The sequence below is a fragment of the Phascolarctos cinereus genome, unplaced genomic scaffold (assembly GCF_003287225.1).
Source record: "Phascolarctos cinereus isolate Bilbo 61053 unplaced genomic scaffold, phaCin_HiC Scaffold_4;HRSCAF=312, whole genome shotgun sequence".
Classification (NCBI taxonomy): domain Eukaryota; kingdom Metazoa; phylum Chordata; class Mammalia; order Diprotodontia; family Phascolarctidae; genus Phascolarctos; species Phascolarctos cinereus.
Window position 1 is genome coordinate 502,662,950 of NW_027555847.1, and position 14,946 is coordinate 502,677,895.

The window sequence follows — 14,946 nt, forward strand, 5'->3', positions numbered from 1 at the left end:
GTTGCAGGCTGAAGAGGAATGGATGTGCTGGAACAGAAGCACCATGATGTTTGCAAGACCTAAGTCTAGAAGTCAGCTTGTGTCCCAGAAGAGACAATGGAGGCTACTGGGAAAGGGGTGATGAACGTGCACTTTAAGGATAGGAACTTTAGTGTTAATTCATAAGAAATTTACTTTATTGGAGTTTTGCCTTGTCTTGTTTTTAGCTGTAACTGTTCAATACCTAATGGGTAAATCATACTGTAAGAAAAAAATTAGTGGGGACTAAAAAGAGTGACTAATTCATCATCTTGCTGGACATGTGACTCGGAACTCTGTTCTGATTACTTTGCTCTGCATCCATTTATAATCTTCCCATGTTTCTCTGAATTCTTAATGTTCGTTACTTCTCACTGTAAAAGTTTTATACATACATACATACATACATACATACATATAATTCCTGGGTAACCACTTTGTTCCAAGTTCTTTCCTACCACAGTACTGCTTGGTATTTTGGCATATATTGTATGCTTGCTTCTATCTTTACTTAGAGGTTTGTGTCCAGTAGTTGGGATTACTGGGTTAGGTGGTATGGTCTTTTTTTTTTTCTGCATGGCTCCAAACTGAAATGAAAACAGATGGATTTCATAGCTCTATAAACATTTTATTAGAATATCTATCTTCTCACAGGCCTTTCAATACTGAGTGCCTCCATTTTTCATCATCTGACCATTTGCAGAGTAGGAGGTGAAACTTCAGTTATTTTATTGGTGTGTAACATACCTCCTGGCAAGGCTCAGACTAGCTTTTGTTAGGGAAGAAAGACTAAGTTGCTAAAGTCCTGAGGGTTGTATTTCTTCCTAGGGTAAGAATGTAAATGGACTGCAACTGGAGAGCAGATTTGCTGCTAGGGTGAGTTTCTCAAGGATGAGCTGGAGACTTCATTCTAAGAGGAAAGTACTTGAACCCATCCTGCCTCCTTCCCCCACCCTCCTACCCAGTCATGTGGCTCAGAGGCATGCTGGGATGGACCAATTTTGTAATAGTGTCTTAATAGTTACCCTCTTCAAACCTATGCTTTCAGGGAGAGGAGAGGTGAAAGCTTAAAACAGCTAGATAACTAAAAATTTCTTGTTTGTTCCCTTAGGTGACTGGTGAATTGAAAAGAAAAAAAACCTTACATTACAGGGAATTTGGAGACTTGAGAAGTCATATCCCTTCCCCTGCATTACTTCAGCTAAGTGTGACTGAGACCTATTACTTTATCTTCTCAATCAACAAGCATTTTGTTTTTCTCACACAAAAAAATCTATTTTCTCTCCCTCCTCCATGGGAGGTGTGTGTGTGTGTGTGTGTGTGTGTGTGTGTGTGTGTGTGTGTGTGTGTGACCAAAACCCTTGTAACAAATATGTGCAAGCAAAACAAATTATCCTATTCGTCATATCCAAAAGATATGTGACTCAATCTGTGTCCCAAGTCCAGGAGGTATTATGTGTCATCATGGTTCCTCTGGAATCGTGGTTGGTCATTGCATCGATCAATTTTTAAACCCTTCAGTAGAAAACTGGGAAAGAATTTTTACAACCAGTTTCTCTGATAAGGGTCTCATTTCTAAAATATATAGAGAATTAAGTCAAATTTATAAGAATGAAAGTCATTCCCCAACTGATAAATGGTCAAAGGATATGAACAGACAGTTATCAGATGAAAAAATTAAAGTCATCTATAGTCATATGAAAAAATGTTCTAAATCACCATTGATTAAAGAAATGCAAATCAAAGTAACTCTGAGGTACATCACACCTATCAGATTGGTCAACATGACAAAACAGGAAAATGATAAATGTTGGAGAAGATGTAGTACACTGTTGGTGGAATTTTGAAACGATCCAACCATTTTGGAAAGCAATTTAGAACTATGCCCAAAGGGCTATAAAAATGTGCATACCCTTTAACCCAGCAATAGCACTTCTCTAGGGCTATATCCCAAAGAGATCATACAAATGGGAAAAGGACCCACGTGTACAAAAATATTCATAGTAGCTCTTTTCGTGGTGGCAAAGAATTAGAAATTGAGAGGATGCCCATCAACTGGGGAATGGCTGAACAAGTTGTGATATATGAATGTAATGGAATACTATTGTGCTATAAGAAATGATGAACAGGCTGACTTCAGAAAAACCTGGAAAGACTTGTATGGTCTGATGCTGAGTGAAGTGAGCAGAACCAAGAGAACATTGTACACAATAACAGCCACATTGTGCGATGACTAATATTGATAAACTTAACCTTTCCCAGCAATACAAGGATCTAAGCTATCTCCAAAAGCCTCGTGATGGAAAATGCTATCCATATCCAAAGAACTATGGAGTTTGAATGCAAATTGAAGCATACAATTTGCTATTTTTTTTCTTCTGTTGAGTTTTGTTTCCTCTTTCTGGTGGTTCCTCCTATTGATTCTAATTCTTACAACATCACTAATGTGAAAATATGTTTAATAGGAATGTATATGTATAGCCTATATCAGATTGTGAGCCATCTTGGGGAGGGTGGTGGGGAGGAAGGGGAGAAAAATTTTAAACTCAAAAGCATATGGAAGTGATTGTTGATAAATCAAAATAAATTAATTAAATAAAAAAAGGAAAAAAAATTTAAACCCTTCAAATTAATTTATCTTTATAATGTTATTGTATAATTGTTCTGATTCTATTAACTTCACTCTACATCAGTTCATGCAGATGAGTCGTTTCAGTTTTCTCTGGAAACATCTTACTCATTTTTCATGGTACACCACCATTCTACCATATGTATGTTACACAATTTGCTTAGTTACTTCTCAAATGACTGATGCTCTCTTGGTTTCCAGTTTTTTGGTACCACAAAAAGGGCTGCAATGTGTTTTTTTGATGTGCTGTTTTGTTGCATGAGTCTTTTCCCTCACACTTTGATTTTTCTGTGATAAAGAGCCAGTATAAGTATCACTGGGTCAAAAGGTATACACATAGTCTAGTGACTTTTGGGTCAGAGTTGCAAATCTAGAGACTATTTCTAAGCATGTTCTTTTATTCTATTAAAGACTCTATCTGATGGGTCTAATCTTATTTCTCATAATCAGCTGTGGTTACTGCCCTCTCACACCCTCCTCATCCTCAAATCTTAAAAAAAAAACAACCTATAAGCCAGTTATCTAAATGTAAGGGTTGCCTATCCACTCTTAGCTTGGCTTATGTATAACTCTGATAGGAAGGAAGAAAATATGCATTTATTAAGCAATTACTGTGTGCCAGGCACTCTGTGTAATTCCAAATTGAAACTGAAAATAGGGATGCACACAGAAAACTTGAAACAAAACTTTTAAAAAAGACTATTCTGGAAAATCGCAAATCGATAATGAAATCTCTATCACAATTTTTTTTATTAGATTTAGTTATTACAAAAAACAAAGGATAAAATCCACCCCTTTAAGTTACACAGTGCAAAATGGAAGCACCTCATTGTTTCAAAGGTGCAAAATTAAGAAAAATGCATAAGCACAATAAACGTACTCAAATTTTTTTTAAATAATATTTCCTGATATACTGTATTTAAATGCTATATAAATCAGGTTATAGCAGATTTGAGAGGGGAAATAATTTTTAAATTCCAACTTTAACTATAAATAAACGAGGAATTTTGTTCTGGAACCTTTTGTAAGTTCCTCAATACCTATGTCTTCTGTTCTTTGCCTTTCGGAGAAAACATTGCATTGTAAGGCTGCCGCCTTTTGGGACGCGGACAAGGATCAAGATCTTCCTTAATGTACCCTTAGAAAAAAGAGAACAACAACAAAAATCAGCACTTTCACAAAATAATTCATTGTTAAGAAAGGAACATGCTACTAAAACCTTACGTTATTTGCATTTTATGTTTCCTATAGCAATTTAGTTCATAAGCATTTCTTTTTAACACTAACGTTCTGAAGTATATTCTGTTGTGCCTAATCTTGATGTAGAAATAGTGGCCTTGGTTCTTCTCAGGCTCCACCTATGAAATGGAAATTCTGGTAGGTCTTGAACCAAGGTGGGAAGGCTTTGAAAATGGGCCTGGTGACAATGTATGTCTGTTATCTGAGAACCAGCTTAAGTTTAAGAAGCATATCACCAGGTTGACTGAGCTATGCATATTTTCAGCCATAGAAACTCTTGAAGACCATGTACCAAGTCTTAGATGACTGAAGAATTCTGAGGTACAAAATACTTTACACTTACTAAAACTATTTGAATTTGCCCATGAATAAGGAAAAAGAGCCAACCAACAACCAAACACAAAACAATGAAATACCTAGACCAGTAGTGGGGAATCTCTGGCTCATGGGCTAGGCCAGGTGCTTGGCCTGACTTTATTATTAGAGTCAAAGAATCTCAGAATTTGAAAAGACTTGAGAGGTCATCTAGTCCATGTCCTAATTAATCAAACACTAATCTCCCTCTACAATATCCATCAGGCTTCTCTCTGAAAACCTCCAGTGATGGGAATCCCAACACTTTCCTCTGAGGATGCTCATTTTAATTGATAGAAATTTTTTCATTACAATCACCTCTCCACAAGTCACCTGTTTACTCAAGGGAACAAGCAAAATAAATTTAATCCTTCTACATGTAAACTCCTTGAGAGTAGGGATTGTTTCATTCTCTGTACTTGTATCCCCAGCATCTTAGTCTATAATAAACACTTACTGATTAATAAATAATAAAGATCCTTAAAACATATGGAAACTACTTCCTTATCTTTTTGAAATCTTTTCCTCTCCAGGATAAACAAACCTGGTTTCTTCAACTTCTAGTTGTTATGACTTAGTTTCATGTCACCTCAATCAACATTCTGGTCACCTTCTACCAGTCACTGGTTCCCAGAATGGAATTCAGGACCTCTGATTATACTGTGGTAAATACTACATAAGGATGATACCACTCTGGCCATGATGCCCAGAGAATGATTTTCTCCTTAGGAGAAGGAGGCTATGCCTTTATCTTGCAAAAAAGAAGATGATGTGGACAAACAAAGAGTTATGAATAGCAGCTAATCATTGAAAAATTAACTAGAATTTACAAAGTATATGTGATAAAAGATGTATGTAACATAAGTAGTAACTTATCATACCCACAGCCACAGAAAAGGGCTACATCTGATGAAATAAGTCTACTTAGGACATACTCAAACTACCTTTGTTTCCTTGTGGATACTCTGTTCTCTTAAGGCTTCTCCCCTTTACCTTTTCCTGTTTTTCTCTCTACTGCCTAACTTTCATCTTTTTTGGGGGTGGGGGTGGGGGCAATTGTGGTTAAGTGACTTGCCCAGGGTCACACAGCTAGTAAGTGTCAAGTGTTTGGTGGGGGGCCAGATTTGAACTCAGGTCCTTCAGGGCCAGAGCCCTATCCACTGAGCCACCTAGCTGCCTCTACTGCCTAACTTTCTAGACAGATCCATTTTAGCTTTTCTAGTTGGCTCCTAGTTCTTTGCATGCTCTTCCCTAGCCAGTCTCTAGCTCAGTTTGTCTTTTACTCTGACATTAAGGGAATATTTGTAGTCATTTATCAAATAAATTTTCATAATGTAAGAACGTATGGTTATTCTGTCTTGGAAAGAACATAGCCAGGGTCCCACTTGACAAACTCAAACAAAGAATCATTGCATTAAATTGATGATGAAATTGAGATGACTTTCAAGATCTTAAGTCTGTTAACCAGTGTATATAGCCAGGTTGACAATTAAAAATCACCTTTGCTCAGTTTTATTTTACTGCTTTGTGGACAAAGCTCTTATAAGCTGAGCTATAAATACAGAGAATTAAAAAGGGCCATCAGAATTCATCCAGTCTAATCCCCTTATTTTACAGATGAGAAAACTAAAGCCCACAGAAGTTAAGTGATTTATCAAAGGGAACACAGGTACTAAGTGATAGGCTAAGATATGAATCAAAGATTTCAAATCCTACATTCACTTGTTTATGTAAAAAGTAAACTCTCTGCATGCTAAAACTTAAAAAAAACCTATTTCTCTATAAATGTGATTAAAGACTAGGATATATATTTAATTAAATTTATCCAAAACATTTATGCTGCTGTCCATAATGAAATTACACTAAAGTTTATAGAATACCAATGCAGAAGGCCTTTTACCTTAGCAATTTGGAACAAAATCCCTGTTAGGTTTCAAAATCACTGCAGACTACATTGGAAGAGTTGTACTTGATTTGAATTTTAGCTAACTGCACTAAAGACATAAAACTATATTAACTCCCAGATATTCTCTTCCTCCACTAACATCCTATTCCAATGCCTTATCATTGCAGGAGGGGATTCTTTTTACAAAGGCTGTATTAGTAGGTAAAAAGTTGACAATCCTGTCCAAGCTGGAAAGGCTTCAAGAATGGGCCTAAAGACAACCACGTTCAAAAGAACAACCTAGCTAAGGTAAAAGGTCCATCACTGAAAGACTGGCACCACGTGATTTTTTTTTTTTGGCCACAGAAACTTTTGAAGGGTTGTAACTGAATTTTAGCCAGGGACATTGAGTGGAATAGTGGATAGAGTGCCAGGCCTGGAGTCAGGAACACATCTTCCTGAGTTCAAATCTGTCCTCAGACACTTACTAGCTGTGTGACCCTGGGCAAGTCACTTATCTCTGTTTGTCTCAGTTTCTTCATCTGTAAAATGAGCTGGAGAAGGAAGTGGCAAACCACTCCAGTATCTTTGCCAAGAAGATCCCAAAAATGGGGTCACAAAGAGTTGGTCACAAAGAGTTGGCCACACAGACCTAATATAATAAAAATGACAATCCTACCTAAACTAATTTACTTATTCAGTGCCATACCAATCAAACTACCAAAAAATTATTTTATGGAGTTAGAAAAAATAATAACAAGATTCATTTGGAAAAACAAAAGGTCCAGAATATCAAAGGAACTAATGAAAAGAAAAGTAGGGGAAGGTGGCCTAGCAATTCCAGATCTTAAATTGCATTATAAAGCAGCAATCATCAAAACTGCTTGGTACTGGCTAAGAAATAGGGAGGTGGATCAGTGGAATAGGTTAAATATGCAAGACACAGTAGTCAATGACTATAGTAATCTATTATTTGATAAACCCAAAGACCTCAGCTTCTGAGATAAGAACCCACTCTTTGAAAAAAACTGCTGGGAAAACTGGAAAAGAGTATGGCAGAAACTAGGCATAGACCCAAATCTCACACCATATACCAAAATAAAGTCAAAATGGGTTCAGGACTTAGATATAAAGGCTGATACCATAAGTAAACTGGGAGAACAAGGAATAGTTTACCTATCAGATCTATGGAGAACAGAAGAATTCATGATGAAACAGGAGATAGAGAACATTATGAAAAGCAAAATGGATAATTTTGATTACATTAAATTGAAAAGTTTTTGCACAAAAAAGCCAATGCAACTAAGATTAGAAGGAAGGTAGAAAATTGGGAAAGAATTTTTACAACCAGTCTCTCTGATAAAGGCCTCATTTCTAAAATATATAGAGAATTAAGACAAATTTATAAGAACACAAGCCATTCCCCAATTGATAAATGGTCAAAGGATATGAACAGACAGTTCTCAGATGAAGAAATTAAAGCCATCTATAGTCATATGAAAAAATGCTCTAAATCATTATTGATTAGAGAAATGCAAATCAAAAAAACTCTGAGGTACCACATCACACCTATCAGATTGGCCAACATGACAAAACAGGAAAATGATAAATGTTGGAGAGATGTGGGAAAATTGGAACACTAAACATTGTTGGTGGAGTTGTGAAATGATCCAACCATTTTGGAGAACAATTTGGAACTATGCCCAAAGGGCTACAAAAATGTGCATACCCTTTGATCCAGCAATAGCACTTCTAGGGCTATATCCCAAAGAGATCAAACAAATGGGAAAAGGACCCACATGTACAAAAATATTCATAGCAGCTCTTTTTGTGGTGGCAAAGAATTGGAAATTGAGAAGATGCCCATCAATTGGGGAATGGCTGAGCAAGTTGTGGTATATGAATGTAATGGAATACTATTGTGCTATAAGAAATGATGAACAGGCTGACTTCAGAAAAACCTGGAAAGACTTATACGGTCTGATGCTGAGTGAAGTGAGCAGAACCAAGAGGACTTTGTACACAATAACAGCCACGTTATGCAATGACTAAGATTGTTAAACTGAACCTTTCTCAGCATTATGAGGATCTAAGACATCTCCAGAGGCCTCGGGATGGATAATGCTGTTCACATCCAAAGAAAGAACTATGGAAGTCGAATCGCTATCACTTATTTTTACCTTCTGTTGAGTTTTGTTTCATCTTTCTGATGGTTCCTCGTATTGGTTTTAATTTTTACTTACAACTTCATTAATGTGAAAATACATTTAATGGGTATGTAAACGTAAACCCTATATCAGATTGTGTGCCGTCTTGGGGAGGGTGGGGGGGAGGAAAAGGGAGAAAAATTTTCAACTCAAAAGCATATGGAAAAAATTAAAAAAAATTAAATAAAAAAACAAAAAAACAAAGAGTCGGCCACAACTGAACCACAACAACAGAGAAAACGACATATTTACATGGGTGAAATCACAGATTTTTGAAGCATGTGATCATACATATCCTCACCTCTGTCCACACAAGTCTGAGTTGAAGGAAACCCAACTTCCCAGAAATTTTCAGGTGTGTTAGGAGGAATATAGCGGAAACGATGTCTTGAACAGGAGGCTAGTTTCTTTTCTCTTTCTTCTTCTGGAATATCTGCATAATACTAATAATAAAGGTTAGCAAGTTTTTTCCCCACTCCTAAAATGGGCATTATAGAGTCAAAGACAAATATGGCACCCGTTAGGCATGTAAACAGAATGTTTGAAGGGTGAATAGTTTCTTGGTACAGGAAATCAACACAACACTTTCAGTGATTTGTGTTCTTCAATGTTATTTTTAAAACTGTTCACTTTTAGGGCTGAATGTTTGCAGTTACTGTGCCTTTCCCCGAAAGCTATATGCCTTTCAATGAAAAATGAACTCTATTTCTGACAAACTGCAATGATAATAAGCTTCTCATATATGTGTATAGATGAAAACCATAAGTAAAATACTAAAAATTCACATCAAAAGATCTTAATTATTTTGATGGTTTGAATACATTTGGCCAAAAAAATTTATAGTAGGAAAGGGCCTTAGGAATCATTTAGTCTAGGCCTGTAATTTTACAAATGTAAAAATCAGAGGCAGGACCAGAAAACAAACCTCCTAACTTTCAGTATGCTACTCTTTTTGCAATCACAAGGAGTTTATGGCATGTATATATTTTTAAAATTTGTATAGATGAGATTTTAATACAACTTTACTCAATGTTCAGGAGAAAAAAAATTATGGGACGGCAACTATAGTGACATAAAAGAAAAAATCAAATGGAACATATTGTATTATTGTATATAGTATTGTAGAGAAAGTGTGATACTGAAGTTTGCCAGAAACTTACCTAGTTAATTCTACAAATTTTAAGTACTTGGGAAGGCAAGGAAGAGTAGCTCAAATATACTTTTTTAAGATTAAGATGAAATGCTGACAATCTTAACAAAAGGACTTAAAAGATTAAGTCTCTTTAAGCTGGGAGGAGCTTAATTTGCTTATAATCCTATTTCTCCTGTATAGATCTTGTTTGTAAGTAGTTGCATGAATGTTGTCTCCCCTATTAGATGGTGGGGCAGTTAGATGGTGTAATGGTTGAATTTTGGGTCTGCACTCAGAAAGACTCATCTTCCTGCGTTCATATCTGACCACGGATGCTTACTAGCTATGTGACCCTGGGAAAGTTACTTAACCCCATTTGCCTCAGTTTCCTTGTCTGTAATGAGCTGGAAAAGGAAAAGGGCAAACCACTTCATTATCTCTGCCAAGAAAACCCCAAATGGGGTCACAAAGAGTCAGATGCTACAGAACAAATTAGATTGTGAGCTTCTTGTGGATGGGAACTGTCTTTTGTCTTCCCAGCACGTACTACAGTGCCTGGCACATAGTATGCTTTAAAATGTTTATTGGCTGTCTATATCTTAGCTATTATAAAGTTGTGGAATTTTAAAAACCTTTTTGACATATATCCAAATGCTCTACTACAGGTTGATGAAAGAAGAGAGACTACAAAGATGGAAAGAAATTGAACCCCAACTGCCACACAATCCAATTATGTGTAGTTTGTCGATGGGATTAGCCATCGACAGCTGTGTTGGATGTTACTGAGATCCCTCCAGAGAACAATGAATATGTTTCAAAACAGGGATGTCTAGAAGTCTACATTAAATCTTTGTTCTGACTCATGCCATGAGAAAATAAAGAATTGAATGTAAGGTCATATTTATATGCACTGTTTAATAATGTATAGAAACAGGCTGCGAGAGGAAAAAATGCCTGGACAACGAAGATAAAGAAAATCCTTTGATAATGATATTTTCTAAGCTAGCCAAGTTAACAAAAACAAATGGGGTGCAAAATGGGCTTTCAATGAAGGTGCTGAACTATATGCCAAACTGAATTGGTGCTAGACAGTTAATCTAAAAGACAGCAACCTCTTATTGATAAAGGTTTAAAAGAAGAGTCAAATCAATCCCAAATCAGTTGATGTGGCATTAAAAAGGCAATGCACTTTTACAAATTATTATTTCACTTCATCATCACTTTTGTTCCTAATAAAGCCTTTTAAAATAAAAGTTTTATTGATGTGCTTGTTTTCACATTTCAAACATTTACAGATTACTCCTGTTTCTTAAGAGATCTCTTGTAACCAGATAAAAAAGTCAGGTAAAACTAATATGGACCTCATCTGAAAGTACATGCAATAGTTGAACTCCTGTAGCATCCCTCTCTCCTTTCTATTAATCAAAAAAATTAACAAAAACCTATTTTCTCTTCCTCCCACTGAAAAGAAAAACAAATTTCTTATAACAAATACACATAGTCAAGTAAAATAAATTCCTTCAACAGCTATATACAAAAATATACATGTCTCAATCCAAACCCTGGATCTATCACCTCTCTGTAATGGATAGGGAATAAGAATAAGGATTTCTATAATGCCTACTATGTATCTGGCACTTTGCATAACTGATATTTGTCACTTGCCTTCTCTGGAGTGTCAAAAATGAAAAGACTGAGGAAACAAAGTTTCAACCTAACAAGCATGTCGATTAAGCAATGCATGGCAATTGCCCAACAAACTGGGACCGTGTTCCATACTCAAACCTTCATCAAGATTACTCAAATCATGTATAGATGACTCTCATACAGATTTTGTATAGATGGGAGAGGAGGCATATGATGTTGCCAATTTTTTATGTCTCTTGGCAACTTTTTTTTTTGCATTAAAATGTCCAATTTTTTTCTATGCCTTTGGTATCTTTGTCTTCTTCATTGCCTGGCACATTGTAGGAGCTTAATAAATATTTATTGTATTGAATTTTCCCCTAGTAAGATGATACCTCCTTTAAGGTTGGTAAAATATACTATTACTTAGATTCTCTAACTGGATCACCACAGTGTGAATAGGTGTTGTTATCCTCAATGTAGAAATAAGGATATTGAGATTGAAAGTGACAAAGAGAACTGCCTGAGATCATACAGCTAGTTAGTTCTCTCCTAGCTCTGATTCTAGGACTCTTTTGCCCACAGGGCACTATTCTTCAGTGTGAAAAGATAAACAAATGTGTTACTAACTTGATGAAAGTAATTCATAAAATAAAATTCCCTATCAGGACTCAGTAAGATTTAAATATACATTTCAAGAAGAATTGGGTTTAAATCCTGTCTCACATAGCTTACTAGCTATGTGTCCTTGGATAAATCACTTAAACTCTCTGGACCTTACTTTCTTCATCTGTAAAATGAGGACTTTTTCAAATGGGGAAAAGGTTGGAGGAAGAGAAAATAAAGACTTGTTAACTGTAAAATAATTTATATTTTTTAATTCCACTAAAAAAATTGGGGGAGTGAGATTTATCTCTGTGATCCGTTTTAGCTCTGAGGGAAAAAGATGATAAAGAGAAAGTCATCCATCAACTTTTTTCCAAAATATTAAGGAGCCACTGAAGTACCAAGTAAGAGAAAACATGGGTTAAAAAAATTATATTTGAAGTAAAAAAGTGTATACATTTCTTATTCCTAGTAACAAGAAATAAGGTTTTAGTTTCCAGATTCACTGTATGTGAGGGCTTAAGAGACTGGGTTTCCATCCACTTGTCACTGCAGCACACTGTCTCAAATACTTTTATTTTTCCTTTCTTCAGTATTTAGTTGCTTCCACAGTTCTTAAACTAGGCTAGAACTTTTCCTGGCATAAATATGACTAGGATTGATACCTTTTTTTTTCTTTTTGGCAAATGGTGGAGAAAAAGTAAAACAAAAGTATTAAAAAAAAAAACCAGAGCAATGACTACAAATGTCAGAGGATTACTTACAATTTCACATTCTTTACATGTGTGTCCAAGCAATTTTCTCCTCTCTTCTTTTTTCCGTACTACCTCAATGTGAGGGAAATTTTGCAATGTGGTTTTTCTGAAAGAAAAAAAAAAGAGACAGGACTTACAATCATAACACTCATTACAAACACCTTAGTTTGTGGTGAGTGACACCACACAGGCCTTAGTTTGGGGAAGCATCAAAATTAATAATGGACATTTTTATAGCACTTTATGATTTGCAAAATGTCATATATATATATTATCTGATTTGTTCAGACAACTTTTGACAAACGAGAATAACAAAATAAGACAATCCTAGCAAAATCCAGATACTCCTTTTATTTACTCATTTTGTTTGAAAGGAAGAATTCATTTCTTCTTCCAGGTATCACAGTACTATAATGAAAAAGGACAATACTGATGCTTTCCTTTCCTATTTATCCCTCTGAGTGAAGTAAATAATTGGGATATAAGGTGAAAAATCATTCACTATTAAAAAAGGAATGTGAGTGGGATTGGAGTTCCCTATTATGGCTGAAGAAGAGAATTTTGTGTCTAAAGCCACGTATCCATACAAACTATACAAATTTAAGGCTTACCTGTATGCCTTTTTTGCCGAAGGAAATACCACCTTCTTATAAATTCTTTAACATAACACAATTCAAATATCAAAAGACTTATTTTATATCCTTTCCCGTAAAAAGGTGTTTCACTTTGGGGAGCACTACAAAAGGATAAAAGCCACTGAAGTGTACACAAAACAAGAAGCAAATAATGAAGTACTTTGGAGGAAGAAAAGCAATCCATAAACACAAAACTGTGCATAATTGGTACAACTGTATCCTGCTCAAAGAAACCAACATATGAAAATCAAAAGATCAATGACAGAGTGGCTTCACATTACAAAAGAATTATTTGCTTCAAGAAGAGAATTCCTGGGGCAGCTAGGTGGTGCAGTAGATACAGCACTGGCCCTGGAGTCAGGAGGACCTGAGTTCAAATCCAGCCTCAGACACTACTTCTTAGCTGTGTGACTCTGGGCAAGTCACTTAACCCCAACTGCCTCATTTAAAAAAAAATTGCACAATTAAAAAAGCGAATTTCCAATTGCATTAAAAACATCATTTGATTTAGAGTCAATTTTCACGTAACTCAGATACGTTATCTATTTCATAAAAATAAGGTACTAATATCTAATTAGGCTAATACACACATATTAAGTAAGAATATTACTCTCAAAATTATTTTCTAATTGTTCTACTTTCATCATAGGATTTTCCTGTATTTTTTCCCCCAGGTCCCAGATCCCAGATACTTGAAACAGTTTAAGAATGAGGAATGGAGATCAAGGAATACAGCTATCACAGACAGACCTTAGTACAAAGGTTGCTGGGATCAGGAAGAGCTGTGTTCAAATTCCGTTTCTGACCCTACTAGTTGTGACTATAGGCAAGTTCCTTGACCGCTGAGTCTTAGTTCATTTATCTATAAAATAAGGATAATAATGCCTGTAGTACCTGCCTCAGAAGATTGTTGTACAGTCCAAAAGTATGTAAAACTCTTAGAACTATATTGTCAGTTATTTTTACTCATTTCTTTCAAGGAACACACAGTGATGGCTTACAGAAAGAACCCTGGGCTCCACTGGAAGATTATTTGAAAGATATCCTTAACTGGGTTTGCTGGCACATTCAGGTACAGAGATAGTAGTAACACCTGCCTCCCTTTGCCCCAACCCGCACCTGGATTCCACAGTAGCCACACCCCTTTTAAGTTCCTGAAATTACAGAACATAGTGGACTGGAATCCTTTGCTTACTGGACAATTTGCTAATAATATAGATGTCAAAGTTGCTTTTAGTAGCACACACGCATTTTATGTTTTAAAGCTGCTTATTTCTTTTTTAACAATGCATATCAGCTTTTTTTCCCTCTCAAGTATATGTATAGTATATGCACTGAATGACAGAAAGAAAGTATGATTCAATATACAGATTATATGAACTGTGTGGACTAAGGATTAATAGAATTTAAAATTTTTACCAAAAGATAGAATAGAGATATTGGAGCATACAATCTGGTTACTACAGGTTAAAAAGTGAAATTTAAAATCCAGAAAAACTACATTACAGGAGAAAATACCAGGCAATTTTCATACAATTTGATAATCTTATAAATAGCAGTATTTCAAGTCTGAAATACAATCGAATAAAAGATGCCTGGTTCCGTAATGAAAGAGAACTACTGTCTGGGCCAAAAGTTAATAAACCTTCTCTCCTGTAAAGTTGTTTCCTTTTCTCCACTGGACCTTCTTTCTTCACAATGCTGCCATGAAATGACTTGGACATTTTCTGATGATATCCCTTTTCTTCTTTTATAAATAATGACTTTTAGCAGTTCAAGATAGCCTTCTTCCTAACAGAGATAGTTTTGCAGTTCTTACAATTACTCTCTAACATTACCCATGTCCATCGAGATGAATTA

General features: G+C 35.6%; 1 protein-coding gene across 4 annotated transcripts in view; it reads right to left on the bottom strand.

The window, feature by feature from the left end:
- Positions 1-3,366: 3,366 nt before the first annotated feature.
- Positions 3,367-14,946, bottom strand: part of RBBP8 (RB binding protein 8, endonuclease) — a 113,285-nt gene continuing 101,705 nt past the window's right edge. For all 4 annotated transcript variants that reach the window (XM_020968712.2, XM_020968714.2, XM_020968711.2 and 1 more), the window contains exons 17-19: positions 12,461-12,557; positions 8,634-8,775; positions 3,367-3,785 (exon numbers count right to left, since the gene is read on the bottom strand). In XM_020968712.2, coding sequence (XP_020824371.1) covers positions 3,688-3,785; positions 8,634-8,775; positions 12,461-12,557 — 337 coding nt within the window. In that variant the 3' untranslated portion in view covers positions 3,367-3,687. The remainder of the gene's footprint in view (positions 3,786-8,633; positions 8,776-12,460; positions 12,558-14,946) is intronic.